The sequence below is a fragment of the Brachypodium distachyon genome, chromosome 2, assembly GCF_000005505.3.
Source record: "Brachypodium distachyon strain Bd21 chromosome 2, Brachypodium_distachyon_v3.0, whole genome shotgun sequence".
Lineage (NCBI taxonomy): Eukaryota > Viridiplantae > Streptophyta > Magnoliopsida > Poales > Poaceae > Brachypodium > Brachypodium distachyon.
The window spans coordinates 2,405,774-2,420,417 of record NC_016132.3 but is presented as its reverse complement, the minus strand read 5'-3'; the positions used below and the strand labels follow the sequence as shown (position 1 = coordinate 2,420,417).

Here is a 14,644-nt window from a genome sequence, read left to right as displayed (position 1 = left end):
GCTAATGAGGCAGCTCACGGTATTGCCCGTTGGTGTTCTAGTGTGTCGAGTGGAGAATGATTTTAATCGAATTCTTATTAAGTAACACATCTCCCCGGCCGTTAAAAAAATAGTTTGTGCTTTTTAAGATGATGCACAATATGTAGAGCATGTCTGCCGCACGAGATGACGTAAAATAGGCAATGGCTACCGCACAAGAATAATATAAACTTCATCTCAAACAAATCTAAACAAATAAAGTGAGTAGGTTTTAACAGAGAGAGGAAGAGCTGATCGAAAATGAAAATTTACGGGAAGCTGGGGCCCTGGTCCAAGATGCTTCAAATGGTCCATGACACTAGGCCTATAGGTGGCCACTGGCCCGACCACAAAAGGTCCCCTTTGCGCCCCAAGGGCGGCGCCAGGCCCCAAACCGGCCGGCCCAGCCCCTGAAGCCTAGCGGGCCTTAGAAAAGCCCATCAGTGCATAGGGCCCAGATAAGAAAAAAAATAGAAAAAAGTTAGAATGGGCCAAAACTGGACAAATAATGGGCCAAATAAGTTGGCTTGAACCAAAATTTAGATAGATTATGGGCCAAATATAGGAAAAAAATACTTAATCGGGCCGTGCCGCCGCGGCCCCGAGGCTTAGGGATGAAGCCCAAGCGCGCCACATGCATGCTCACGGGCCGGCCTGACCCGATTAGATTTGTGCCGGGCCTAGCCCGTCGCCAGGCCTCCAGGCTTGTAATGGCCCTGTCCGATGGCCACATATAACTAGGCCGCCGGCATATGTGGGCCCACCTAAATTTGAAACGGTCCAACACAGTCAACTCATTTGACAGATCCGCAGGCACGCTTTACTAAGTGAAAGTGGCTTTTTTGGAGCTCCTTGGTTGATCATTTTTCAAGTTCACTAAAAGTCCCCGTTCCCACATGCAAATTGATCCGGCTGGTTCGATGTGGACAGACTGGAGTAGAAAATAAGGGAAAAATAAAGTGTGTGGACAGACTGGAGTAGAAAATTAAGCACTAGCTGTGGTTCAGTATTTTCTTTGACCCGGCTGGTTCGATGTAGCGCAAAAGCGATGGGAAAATCAATTAGATGCACGCATGCACCACATGCAAATTGCAAATGCAAGATGTCGAGAGAAATGATGCAATGCAACCCGGCCACGTCTTTCTTTTTCTTTCTTGTCCGCTGTTTTAGTTCAATTTTGTACTAAAACAGCGACAAGAATTATGAGACGAAGGTGGTAGTTATAGCAAAACCGTTAATTGTTGGAGTGGCCGGAGGGGCCATCGAGGTTGAAGAAAGAAAACGTCGTCAGTGTACTCCATACAGCGACAAAACGAAGGGAGTATTTCTTAGTCGATGATAACAACTTTTTAATTCAATCATTGAGGTTCGTGTAAGATTGATGTAGTTTTGATGGATAAAAAATCTTCATTGGATGGTTATGATTGTTCGACTGAGAAATAACTATTTCTTATACTACTGAAAAATATACACTCCCAACAATTAATTAATCTATTCAGCCTCCACCCGGCACCTATCTCCGCCGCCTCCATTGATTGTCCCTGAGCTATAGCTGCTGGATCTCCAAGCTGGAGCAACGTTCTTGATGATTTCATGGGGGCGGGAGGACAAAATAAAGTGTGGACATACATGACACATGAGTAGGAAAGCACAGGGCCGGCGGGGTTTAGCAATTTTTTCTTTGACCCGGGCGGTTCAAATCCAGCACCAAAGCGATGGTGGGGAAATCAATTAGATGCACCACATGCAATATTGCAAGTTGGCGAGAGAAATTATGGAAGCACATGGTATTCACAGTACTGCGCTCTCTGGCCGCGCGCGCGGGAGAGAAACGAAAAAGATGTCGGAATTCTGTGCGTCAGTCAGGGTGTCATGGAGTACTAGTAGTACTACTCCTAGTGGAGTACAAATTTTTAATTAGGACCTGGTGAGGGGATCGAGCTCCAAGCCACTTTAAATAGCCCGCTGAAGTGATGACTGAATTACTTACGATCCAAAGCAGCCATTCCCCATCCACAATCTTCCAGCATTAGCGCGCAAGTTCTGTGAGGTGGGTATACTGCTCTACAGATCTGCAAAATTAATCCTCATTGAATTAAACTTGTGCACATTCTCCATCTTTGCTCTTATTATTTTCTTTGTGTTTTTGTTTTGTCTGCATGCAGTAATCTGGTGCCAGGAGAAAGAGGAGGAGGAGCAGAGCTTGCCCCAAACACAGATGGCGGATGGAGCAGTGCCAGCAGCGCAGGTGGGTGCAGGAGGAGGAGCAGCAGAGATCTTCGGAGGAGCGCCACCGCCACCGCCGCAGGGCGGCCCAGGCGTGGGGGGGGGGGGGGGGGGGGAGCGGCAGGGGCGCAGGGAGGAGGAGGAGGAGGGGGAGGGCCAGGGCCAGGCCCGTGGATGCGCGCAGACCTCCTGCAAGACGCCAGGGATGGTCTAACCCGTGTATTAGGGAATAATGCAATTAACGGTCCAGCGGGTCAAGAAATTCTCCTGGGAACAACCCCACTGGGGAATAACTGCCTCCACATAGCCTCCATCCATGGCCATGAAGGATATTGCCATTTTGCGGTGCAGCTTAGTGATTATCTCCCTCTCGCTCTCTTCACCGGGACAAACTCGGATGGGGAGACGCCGCTTGCCACTGCAGTTAGAAGGGGCTCCGTCGATGCAGCTACGACTGTCTTGCTCCAACATTACACTACCCTTCGGAATAACGGCCCTGCTCACCGCAGGGAGCAGGCGAGTCAGGCGATCTTGAGGCAGGACAATGATGGATGCAACGTGCTGCACCATGCCATTCGCCGCGGCCACAGGGAGGTTGCCCTGAGGTTGATAGCTCTCGAGCCTGCTCTGTCGGCGCATCAGAACAATTACAACGAGTCACCCATGTTCGCCGCCGCCATGAGAGATTTCCAGGATGTTGTGGTCGGACTGTTAGCTACTCCTGGTTCTCTTGACGTGGGGCCATGCAGCAAGAATGCTCTGCACGCAGCCGTCAGAAATGGAAACAATGGTGAGACAAATTCAATTTTTGTGCTGCATCAATAAAATTTCCTTACAATATCAATATTTATTTCATTCATAACTATATTAACCAAATTTAATCGAAGAAATACTAATATTATATCAGATTCACAAGTGAGAATGCATACCTTTCTGTTGACATGTAGCAGTGGTACTCCACTAAGCTAGCATACCCACACTCCAAGGTACTCCCTCCGATCTTAAATTCTTGTCATGGTTTTACTACAAATTTAAACTAAAACCACGACAAGAATTTAGGATCGAAGTACTAAACTACAAGTATTTACACCTTTAGGGTTTAAAATCTACACCCATCATTCATGCATGCCTAGCTTTAGTTGCTTTGTGTTCAGATTTATTTATTTTTTCAAAAGGAGGATAATCTCCCGGCTTTGTTTTCAGTTATTGCAGGAATAATTGTGAGAGCACGCCCTTTACTGGCTACGCAACACGACCCTGCTGGCAACACTCCAGTGTGTCAGGCTGTCCGTGATAACATGGTTGCCGTGCTAGTGACATTTCTGGAACATGATCCTTGCTTAGCGTACGCAAGGAGAAGCGATGGCCGTACTCTCCTTCAGGTTGCTGCTGATCAAGGCCATGTTCGTATTGCTCAAGAGCTCCTTACCCATTGTCCAGACGCTCCTTGTCGTGGAACAAATGTTGATCGTTCAACATGCCTGCACATAGCTGTGGAGAATGGTTCTGTAGACTTCGTTAAACTTATCCTGAGGACACCACAGCTTGGCAAAGTCGTTAACATGCAAGACGCAGGCGGAAGAACAGCTCTACACATCGCTGTCTTCAAGTGCAATCCTCAGATAGTTAAGGCTTTGCTGTCTCACTCAGATATAGATACGACAGTGATTACCAACAACGGTAACCCGGCAGTTTGGGCATTGATGGTCAACCAGGAAAGTCTCGAAACATTAAACGGGGTACGTATGTACACTATACCTCCGCTCCTAGATACTCTCTCCGATACTAAATTCTTATCGTTGTTTTAGTACAAAATTTCTAATACTAAATTCTTGTCGTTGTTTTAGTACAAAATTTGTACTAAAACAATGACAAGAAGTTTTCCGATGGAGTATAAGATTTCTATAGCTTTGTTGTAAGTCAAACTGCTTAAATGCACTTTTCTAAAAAAAATGCTTAAATGTACTAACACGTGCAATGTCAGATAAATATAAGTAGACCCATTTAATAAAACTTATTAGAGTTGTAATGTTCACAGATTTTCTATAAACTTGGTCAAACGTTTCCAACATTTTATACATATTTACAAACAAAGGGATTATATATCTGCGCTATTACACTACAAAAGCAATTAATGACCATGTACTAACAATTACTACTCTGTATTATTTATTTAACGTGCTTTTTTTCCGTCGTACTAGTACGAACGAAATTCACTTTCGATCCACTTATACTCAATACATCTCATTTAGATATGTAGTCATAATTTAGTGCGTTACCAATCAATGATATAGTACATGCCTTCTTGAATCATATTTCCTCTACTTAAAATTACCCGTAATTATTACACTCTGAGCTCCATTTAGTTATATATTCCTCTTCGAATCCATGCAGACTAAAGTGATAAGCCTTATCAATGAAGCTGATCGCCAACATGTCTCCTCTATCAATAATCTTAAAAGGCGGATGTCGCAGCATGCGACGGACATGTCAAGGAACAATGTGATGTTACTAACTCAAAGATACGTGACCAACACCTCATTAGTGGCAATCCTCATTGCGACAATCACCTTTGCGGCTGCTTTCACTCTTCCCGGAGGATACAACAGCAAGGGGCTTCCAAACATGTCTGGGAAGGTGGCATTTAAGGCATTCTTGGTCTCTGACATCTTAGCCACGTGCTCCTCGCTTGGTGTCGCTTTTGCATGCATCCTAGCAAGGTTTGAGGATTACGAGTACTTGATTTATTACAAAGCCGTTGCTAAATACATCATGTTGTTTGCATACGTGATGACAACTATAGCCTTCTCGACCGGTTTATACACGGTGCTGGCTCCGCATTCTCACTGGCTGGCCATTCTAATTTGTGTTGGGGCAGCTTCGTTTCCCATTTTCGTTTCCCTAACATTCCTATGGCCTGTCGTGAAGCTCACATATCAGTTGGGTGAAACTGTCGACGCGAGGATTCTTAACAGTGTGTGACCTCATCGATTTCTCTTATGGTTCCGCCTGCTCTCTTCTGATAATAGTTTTCAATCTGTCTCTAGTGATCATTGTTTGGCTTTGCTACTACTCATGATGTATTTCTAATTCATCGTCAGGGAAAACTATTGTACTGTTTTGTATTCAATAAAATCTTTAGGCAGTGCTTCCATTTCTTCATTGATGATTCATGCCATCTCCAATGGAACTTACTATTGGCTAATTATTAGCATTTGAAAGGTGAAATAAGTTTGTCGCATGCTGTAGAGCCGCACAAAACAAAACAAAAGAAAAGCTTGAAAAGCACCAGAAAATATTTATATATTATATATAAATCTATGAGAAAATTCATCTATTCAGCATTATAGAAGCAAGTGAGGCCAAGAGTGGAAACTTAAAGTCCAATGGCTCATGATCGACTAACGGATAAGGACGGTCAGGGTGTTCGGTCTAACCGAACCGACTGGTTCAGTCTCTCGGTTTTTTTTGAAATTTCAGTTTTCCATATTTGCTGACCGATCGGTTTCTTTGAAAATTGCTAACCGAGGCTTCGGTCCACCGATTATTTTGGTTTGGTTTTGGTTCAGACTGAGGAACCGATCGTACTGGGACTCACGATCAGATTTTTTTTTTGAGTGAAAGACACGGCTTTATTAATTCAAAAACATGGGTACAATATTGTTCCAGGGCTTATCAAGCCACACATGCCTCCCGTGCAACGATAAAGAGCTCCTAACTAAACTATGGGCATCGCTATTCGATGCCTGACCCTCATGAACAAAAATAACATCTTTAGACTCCCTACTACGAACTGCAATTTCACGAAAAATAGCACTATACGCACACCGATTTCCTCCAAGAATACCCTTGATGACATCCGAAGCATCAGACGCAATGTAGAGCTCTTTCGCGTCAAGGTCCTTTGCCAGAGTTAGCGTCTCGCAACAAGCCAAAACTTCTAAGGTTGGCGGATCAGTAATTGTGTCAAAGACCCGGACCGAGGAGCCTCGGTGAGACTCACGGTCAGATGGATTACACGTGCCTTGTCAGTGCGGGGTTTCTCCTGTGGTGGGCTGCATTTCCCGTTAGCTTTTGAGAGTTGAGCACTTGAGCTAGCCTGCTAGGCTTTTCTACACGCTGCAGGCCCATGTTCGGTTTATTCGGGTCAATTCGGTTACCTGATGCTAGAAAACGATTTACCGATTGATGACCGAATTTATCGGTTTCGGTGATTTCGAGTCCGGTCTCGGTTTTCCGCTCCTCAGTTTATTATGCCCAGCTTGAGTTCATGGTCACGATCATGCGATCGATTCCATTATCAAGGATAACGGGATGACAGTAGTTCACACGCCCACATAGTTTAACGACACTTGCCGCTCACGCTAGCAAGAACTCACGCCAAGCCGAGAACTGAAAGGCCGAAACATTCTCTTTACTTTTTTTTTCCCGCCCTCCCACAAAAGCGACTATGGCGCGACCATACGCGCTACCGTCTCGCCGCGCGTACGGTTTGTGCGGAACGAGCGTCCGGTCAACCTATCGACTGAAAGCATACGGCCCACGTCATCTAAACAGCCAGAGCCACGAGACACTACCTATCAAACTTGTTCGTTAAAAAAAATCTATCAAACTTGTAATCTTTGACGTGTTCCGCTGGCCAGAGGGGTGAACTTGCACTGAAGAACAGTCGTAATCTTAGAGAACTGGCACTCCACTGCACAATTGGCATGAGTACTCATGACAGAACTCGATCGCTATGGGGCCGATATCGTTGAGGACTTGAGGGAATCCACCAAGTCTTTGCTACGCTCATTCCATCACCAAGCCTTGTACTAGTTCCTTCCCTAGATCTCAGATTGTGCATCAAGCTGCACCGTTTTATGCTTGTCTGTCAGCACGCGCGCGCGTGTGTGTAGATTCTAGCATCTTATCTGTGAGTTTTTGGGTTAAACAACCCAGACATGATGCTTCCATCTACTCCCTCCGTCCCAAATTAAATGATTTGGATTTGTATATCAGTTATTTTGAGACGGAGGAAATAGCATAATTGCCATCATGCAATTAAGTTGGAACGTGCATGAATCTCGGGTACTGCATTTCATGCGGTGATGATGCACTGCACAAATGCTGCTGTGAATCAGATAAATTTGTACAAGGAAAAATTCATGTGATTTTGGATGGGTCAAATTGATTTATTGCCGTAGGTGATAAGTTGATAACGAGCCAGCTCGACTTGTTAGCATAACAAGTTGAAATCTAAACTCGTTAAGCTCGTTACATAAGTATAAATAGCGGAATATGCATTCACGCTACGGTCAAAACATCATCCAGCCAGCGAGGGTTTTTATAGCCCAAGCCCATCTTCTCAGCCCATCCCAGCCCATTGTAATAGCGTGGTCCTGTGAACCTCTTGATTCGTTATTCTGTAGTAGAACCAGATCGTAGATTTATTAAGCTCAAGGATCCGCCCCCCTCAAAAAAAAAAAAAAGCTCAAGGATCCGGCGGACGGCGGCGAGATGGAGAAGGCGCGTGCCATGACATCCACCGCACCTACCGCCGATTCAGGGACGCCGTCGAGACTACCAACGCCCCCGTGAATATGATCTTTAAGCGGCGGCGGATTCTGGTGGACCTCGCCGTCGCCGGCCGGCCGGCTGGCTTCCCCGACGCCGGTGGTTGCTGCTTTAAACATTGTAAGCCCCTTTGCTTCCAAATGTCCAGTCTTTGACTCGCCTGATTCTTTTGGTGACTTCGTGAGTACTGCAAGGTGCAAGGAGAGTGACGAAAATGATAGGCATGTGAGTTGTTCGACGAAATGTCCATGTGCGGTTCCTCGTTCCGCTCGCTGCTCCTCTTTGTTTAGGTGAACATTTCGTTGGTCCTGATTAAAATCTTGCGCCAAGCCTAGCTGGTAATGATACTAATACGTACCACTAGTTGAGGTCTTGTCAGTGCAAGTAGACGATCGAGGATAACCATCATGGTATTATATTATGGCTGAATAAATAAACAAGACTTAAACGCTTGCAAGTCTGCAGCAGCTGTTGTCGTTTTCTTGATAATTTTATATTAAGGCAATCATTTTAAGAAACTTATTAGGTAGCTATTCTGCTTTGACTTTCTACAGCAAGAAAGCAGATTGGCAGATGCCCACACCTCAGCGGCTCTCTTCTCGCATCAAAGGAGCAAAACGAAGGCAACGATGCAGGGAGAAGTAGAGCCTTAGTTTGTAAGCAACCATCCAACATGAGCTAGCTTGATCCCATCTAGGCAGGAGATTCCCCTTGTCCTCCCGCTTCCCAGCAGGTACAGAGTCATTATCACTCATCTACAGCGAGGCACAGCGACCAATTCCTTTCCCACCAGCCGGTTCTTCATTCTTACGATCCTGAATTGCGAATACTACATTGTCGATCTTTTCGTTGTTCATCCCAACAGGAGAGCAGACCACCACTGCACAGCGGCCTTTTTGTCGCTGCTTCTATATCATGGTATGACATTGTTCCTACAGCAAATCAACTAAATGGAGTATCACTAATTTCTCGGTTCCACGCTTTCGTCAGTTTTGCTACTTTCCGGTCATTCCGAGCTTCCATTTAGTTTCTTCTGATATTGTCTTCCAGAATAAATTATACTTTTAACCTCTGGTTATTCTGAGCTGTTAGAGATTATTACTAATGTTAAAGGAATCTCCTCCTTTTTCTCAGAGTTTTTTCCTACAATTTTTTTCGTTAAATAGTTTTTCCTCAAACATCTAAGTAAATGAATTTGTATGTACCATGCAATAAGGCATTGGTTCTAAAACTATTGTCACATGATGACTTGTGCAGCGAAGGGCATCCCATGATGTGAGAAGTTGGCTGCAGGGCAGACCGGCTTACTACCCGGCCCTCTTCAGCAGGGACCTATGATTGATTGGTGAGCTTACCAAGCAAACTGTCTCACGGTCACTGAGTGAGAATTCGCAGGTTTAGACACTATGGCGACAGTTTTGGATGGTCTCGTTTCAAGCTCCTTGAGAAAGCTGACTCAGCTTCTTGAGGAGGAGGTTGTCATGACATTATATGTGGGAAGGGATATCAAGAAGCTCAAGCAAAATCTGGAATGCTTCAGGGCAGTTCGTCAGGATGCCGAAGATCAGGCCATGAGAGATGCATCGATCAATTTATGGTGGAAGCGCATCAGCGATGTCATGTTCAATGTTGATGATGTCATAGATCTTTTTATGGTTCATTCACATATGCGACATAGATCGTCATCATATTGCTTCATGTTCTCTTGTTTTGCAAAGCTTTTGGATGACCACAGGGTTGCTACAAGAATTAGGAGCATAAACATAGAGCTTGATGATATTAGAAGGACATCAGAGATGTTCACCCCTGGGATACTCAGATCTCCACAGCCCCAGATAAAAAGTGTGAATACAAGCCAGACTGCTCCGATAGTTGAACCAGGGCTTGTTGGAGCAGCTATCAGACGTGACGTTGATTCCATTGTAGATGAGATTCTCACTAGGTGCCACAATAAGGAGCCAAGTGTTTTGGGGCTTGAAGGAATGGGAGGCATTGGCAAGACAACATTAGCTCAGAAGATATATAATGACCAGAGGATACTAGGGAGATTCCAGATTCATATATGGTTGTGTATTTCTGAGACCTACAACGAAACTGAGTTGCTAAAGCAGGTGATACGGATGGCCGGGGGAAATTACGATAAAGAAGAGAGCAATGCTGAACTTTTGCCAATTCTAAGGGACACCATCAAAGGAAAGAGTGTTTTTCTTGTATTGGATAATATGTTGCAGCCTGACGTCTGGATCAATCTTCTTCAGTCGCCTTTCTATGGAGCCTTGATTGCCTGCATTCTTGTCACCACAAGAAGCAAGGAAGTTTTACAAAGAATGCATGCAGCTTACACTCATTATGTAAAAAGAATGGGTGAGGATGATGGCCTGATGCTGCTTATGAAGGATTCCTTCCCACCATCGGGTAGTATATTCAAGGAGTTGGGGCGTGCAATTGTAAAGAAATGTGATGGCCTTCCTCTTGCTATAAAGGTTGTTGCTGGTGTTCTGTCCACCAGAAGAACAGCTGCAGAATGGAAGAGCATCCGAGATAGCAAATGGTCTGTTCAAGGACTTCCCAAAGAACTTGGAGACGCCCTGTATTTGAGTTACAGCAACTTACCCCCTCAACTCAAGCAGTGCTTTCGCTGGTGTGCTTTGTTGCCTCCTAATTTTGTAATCCGTCGCGATGCTGTTGCTTACTGGTGGGCTACCGAAGGTTTTGTGAGGGAAGAGCATGTTAACTCGATCTACGAGACTGCTGAAGGGTACTACCTTGAACTAATTAGGAGAAATCTTCTGCAACCAAGACCAGAGTTTATAGACAAAGGTGAGTCCACTATGCATGATCTCTTGAGGTCACTTGGACAACATCTGGCAAAGGACCACTCCTTATTCATGAATGTGAAAAATGATCACTCCTTATTCATGAACGTGGAAAATAGCGGAGCCCTACCAAATCTGCGCCGCTTAGGGATCAGCAATGCTGTAGAAGAATTGCCCGCTTTACATGATCACAAGTGCTTGAGGACCCTCGTAGTTTTTGATAACAAGAACTTCAAGTCAGTTCACACTGACATCTTAGGGATGCTGCAGCATATTCGTGTCTTAATTCTCTGTGGAACAGGCATCCAATACATACCAGAATCAGTGGGAAACTTGGTACTGCTGAAGTTACTCGATCTAAGCTTTACGGAAATTAAGAAACTTCCAGAATCCACAGGAAACCTTATCAGCCTCGAATACCTTCGTTTGTGTGGTTGCCACGAGCTGCATAGCCTCCCAGCTACATTAATGAGATTGCACAAGATAAGTTATCTTGAGCTAGAACATACTGCACTTGATCATGTTCCAAAAGGGATTGCAAATTTTCAGCAGCTCTACAACCTAAGAGGAGTTTTTGAGAGTGGGTCTGGGTTCAGATTAGATGAATTGCGACGCCTCCCCAATATCCAACGTCTGTGGGTCGAGCAACTGGAGAAAGCAGAACCACGGGGTGAACTTGTACTGAAGAACAGTTCTCTTAGGGAACTGGGACTCGGCTGCACATTCGGCATGAGTACTCATGATAGAACTTGCTACGAGGCCAATGAGATAGAGAGGATTCAGAAAGTCTTTGATATGCTTATTCCATCACTAAGCCTAGTATATATTTTTCTTGTTGGTTTCCCGGGTACAATGTTCCCAGAATGGATACGTTCAGAGCCAGAGCTTCACATGCCAAATTTGTGTCATATGCACCTCTGTGATTGCATGTCATGTTCAGAGCTTCCACCAGCAGGTCAGATACCACTACTGCAAGTTCTCAAGATTGAAGGTGCAGATGCTGTTAAGACCATCGGGGCAGGACTCCTGGGGAGAGGAGTCGGAAGTCCCCCGGTCTTTTTCCCAGATCTTGTACTGCTTCTGATCATTCGGATGTGTAATTTGGAACGTTGGTCCCTCGATACTGGGAATCCCTGTGATAACATAGAGGGCAATTCTCAACACCTATCTCTGATGCCTAAACTTGACCGTCTGCTGCTTCTTGATTGCCCAAAACTGGAAGCTCTCCCTCCGGGCTTCTTCAAAAACCTGAAGAGAATCCATATTGAAGGTGCTCACAAGCTGCAAGAAGTTGTCGACCTTCCTGAAGTTGTGTGGCTGAAGGTGAAGAACAACTCATGTATGAAGAAGATCTCCAATCTCTTCAATCTGCAGGACCTTTTTGCGCAGGACTGCCCAGCACTGGATCAGGCAGAGAACCTACTCTCGCTGAAACGTGTGTACATGGTTGGCTGCCAGCACGAGCAACAGTTCAAGAGGTGTCTAGTCCCGGGAGAAGAACAAGGTGTCCTAGTCTATGTTGCAGCAGATGGCCATAATATCTTTCCGGATGAATCTCTCTACAGTTAGACAGGTGAGTGATTGATATACTCCGCCTTGTAAAAAATACTAGCGACATACCCGTGCGTTGCTACGGATAAAACAAATTAGTTGCTATGGCTAAATTAGTCTAAAAAAATATTATTACATATTAATGGTATTTGTTGATGACTTTATTCAACTTTGGTGGCAAACATCATTATCACCCCAGCCTATTGCAATAGATTTATTGTTTACATTAAAAAAGTTGAGGAGTTTTTTTTATAACATAAGGAATGACGGACCACCACCACCGATTGCCTCTTTTATAGGAGTAAAGACTTGTTCTGTTTAGGACATTGACATGGTCTTCTCTGTTCTACGTTGACTAGCAATTTATTTGAAAATATATTGCTTTAAACGAAAATATCTGTTATCGATAGATTTATTAGTATCAATCTGATGTTGTCAATGTTAATAGCTCTTTCTTTGGAACAAGGAGCAAGCTCCCGATTTCATTGATGAAATCAAGCAGTTCAGATAATGTTATTATCCACTATTTTGAAAACAAGCAGTTCAGATAATGTTAATAGCTCTATAGTAACTAATAGTTAAAAGAGATTTGACCAAAACAGATTTAAAAGGACCATATTTTGAAAAGAACGTAGTAGGCAGGTAGCTATGAAAAACTTGCTCTATTTCTACTGCGATTTGTTATTCTTACTTTTTGGTTCTGAAACTGGGGGCATTCCACATCCACTTAAAATTATTATCCACTATTGCCAACCGAACTTATGTCCAACTTGTTCCCCTTCTTACAGGACAATACCGGGGCTTATGAAAAAGAAGGCTATAAGTTGATAACACTCAAAGATTAGACCCTTTTTTTGCGGGCTGCTCGAAAGATCAGATTGATCACACACACACACACGCGGCCTTTGCAGAACCAGCTGTTCGGTGAATTCATCAGAATCCTTCATCGTATATCGTGAAGTGGGATGCGACTCTTTGATCTGAGTCGGATTGTCGTACAATTGAAGGTTTCTGTTATTGAATGCTTGGATGCAATGTTGTTGATTTGTTTCCGTTACATTTATTTTAGTCATGGGGTTCAGGTGAATTCACCTACAGCTGATGGACGATTTGTTGAATTTTAATTCCTTTGGTTCATGGTTCATGCTATTTGGATTGTAATAATAACTGTAACTGATTTTCCAATGTTTTCTTGTACTGCCACTCTTTGAGTTATAAAAAAAACGTCAGAGAAAGTTGAACAGATCTCAGATTGAGCATCGAGCTGAGCTGCACCATTTTTATGCTTGTCAGTCCGTAGGTGTGGGCAGAATGTAGCTAGTAGTGTCTTCTCTATGAATTTTGGATTAAACAACATTTCAAACACTCTTCTCATGTCACCTATGTTTATATCTCTCTTACCATGCACAGCAAGAACCTGCCTTAGGCCCTGCGCCTCACCAGCGGCCACTTCCAAGGATGACACAGCCGCCTCTGTGTACCACACATCAAGGTCTTCAGCATCTCAGGCGGCTAGGGCTCTGCAAAGATCGAGTTGCGTTTCGTTGAGCTGTCCACCGGTCGTAGTGCTGGAGGGCCACCGCCAGCTCCTCTATGCCCCTGGCCAGCGCCCCTGTGAATGTGATGGCTAAGCGACGGTGTAGGCGGATTTCTCAAGTTCATTCGTCGGTCTCGCCTACTGGCTTGCCTGACGCCAGTGGTTGCTTCTTAAACCTTGTAACTTGTAAGTGTGCTTTATGAATATTCTTATTAATGCACATGGTCTTATTAATCATTCTGCTTTATTAATATTTTGGGGAATCAATCATGTGGGGACACTATAACTAGAAAACCTTGTTTTGGTTGTAAGATTTTTGTTCCTGAGAGTTGGCACTATTGCAACAAGTTAATGGTGCATATGAATTGTTTGACGAAATGCACGTGGAAGCAATTCTCCAGAGCTTCATATTTGTACTAATTTATTTGGCCATTCCTTTTCATTTGATTGTGTCAATATTTGCTCCAAATTAACTCTGCGCCGCTCGACTTCACCGACATGTGCGCCGACGAGCTGCTTCTGTTCGACGTGACGAACGAAGCGTTGCTCGACATCTACAAGTCGTATTCTGCTAGCAAATCCAAGGCCTCCCGCTTCTTCTCTTTCGATCCGCCGAAGCCTGTCGGAGACCAAGCACTCAGGGAGCTGCAGTGCAGAATGAGCTGCCACCTGGACCGGCCCGGCGGCACCGAGATCAGCGCCATCGTGTTTAATGACCTGGCCAAGGCTGACCACTGGATGAACCTTCAGAGAGACGCTGATCATGTAGGCAACAAGCTGGCAGACTCTGTGTTGGACAAGCTTCTGACCGAGCTCACTCTCCAGCTTGCAAAGTTTTGAGCCTAGCCATAGCTAAGCTAGATACTAGTCATGTTAATTTTTTGCCCCTTTTTGTTAGTTTAGCTGCTCTCTGCACTTCAGAAATGTTAAGGGGGTGATT

General features: G+C 44.5%; 2 protein-coding genes across 3 annotated transcripts; both read left to right on the top strand.

Annotated features, from left to right (window-relative positions):
• Window positions 1-1,999: 1,999 nt before the first annotated feature.
• On the top strand, window positions 2,000-5,394 carry LOC100846286 (ankyrin repeat-containing protein At5g02620). The gene is made up of 5 exons (XM_024459540.1): window positions 2,000-2,068; window positions 2,184-2,287; window positions 2,365-3,034; window positions 3,448-3,983; window positions 4,639-5,394. Exons 2-5 carry the CDS (start codon window positions 2,237-2,239, stop codon window positions 5,224-5,226), a joined length of 1,845 nt encoding a protein of 614 aa, XP_024315308.1. The 5' UTR covers window positions 2,000-2,068; window positions 2,184-2,236; the 3' UTR covers window positions 5,227-5,394.
• A 2,287-nt stretch (window positions 5,395-7,681) lies between these two features.
• LOC100823573 (putative disease resistance protein RGA3) lies at window positions 7,682-13,417 on the top strand. 2 transcript variants are annotated; one of them, XM_014899767.2, is made up of 5 exons: window positions 7,682-7,920; window positions 8,355-8,533; window positions 8,666-8,718; window positions 9,058-12,189; window positions 12,956-13,417. In XM_014899767.2, exon 4 carries the CDS (start codon window positions 9,207-9,209, stop codon window positions 12,183-12,185), a length of 2,979 nt encoding a protein of 992 aa, XP_014755253.1. In that variant the 5' UTR covers window positions 7,682-7,920; window positions 8,355-8,533; window positions 8,666-8,718; window positions 9,058-9,206; the 3' UTR covers window positions 12,186-12,189; window positions 12,956-13,417. The 2 variants fall into 2 exon arrangements, with proteins under 2 accessions (XP_014755253.1, XP_010230458.1); XM_010232156.3 differs by lacking the exons at window positions 8,355-8,533; window positions 8,666-8,718.
• Window positions 13,418-14,644: the final 1,227 nt, after the last annotated feature.

What these genes read in the sequence shown, in the direction of transcription:
- LOC100846286 (XM_024459540.1), top strand. Translation starts at nt 2,237, where the DNA reads ATGGCGGATGGAGCAGTGCCAGCAGCGCAGGTGGGTGCAGGAGGAGGA. An exon ending in TGGGTGCAGGAGGAGGAGCA is followed by an intron (nt 2,288 to 2,364) that starts GCAGAGATCTTC and finishes GGGGGGGGAGCG; the next exon opens with GCAGGGGCGCAGGGAGGAGG. An exon ending in GTCTCGAAACATTAAACGGG is followed by an intron (nt 3,984 to 4,638) that starts GTACGTATGTAC and finishes GAATCCATGCAG; the next exon opens with ACTAAAGTGATAAGCCTTAT.
- LOC100823573 (XM_010232156.3), top strand. Translation starts at nt 9,207, where the DNA reads ATGGCGACAGTTTTGGATGGTCTCGTTTCAAGCTCCTTGAGAAAGCTG.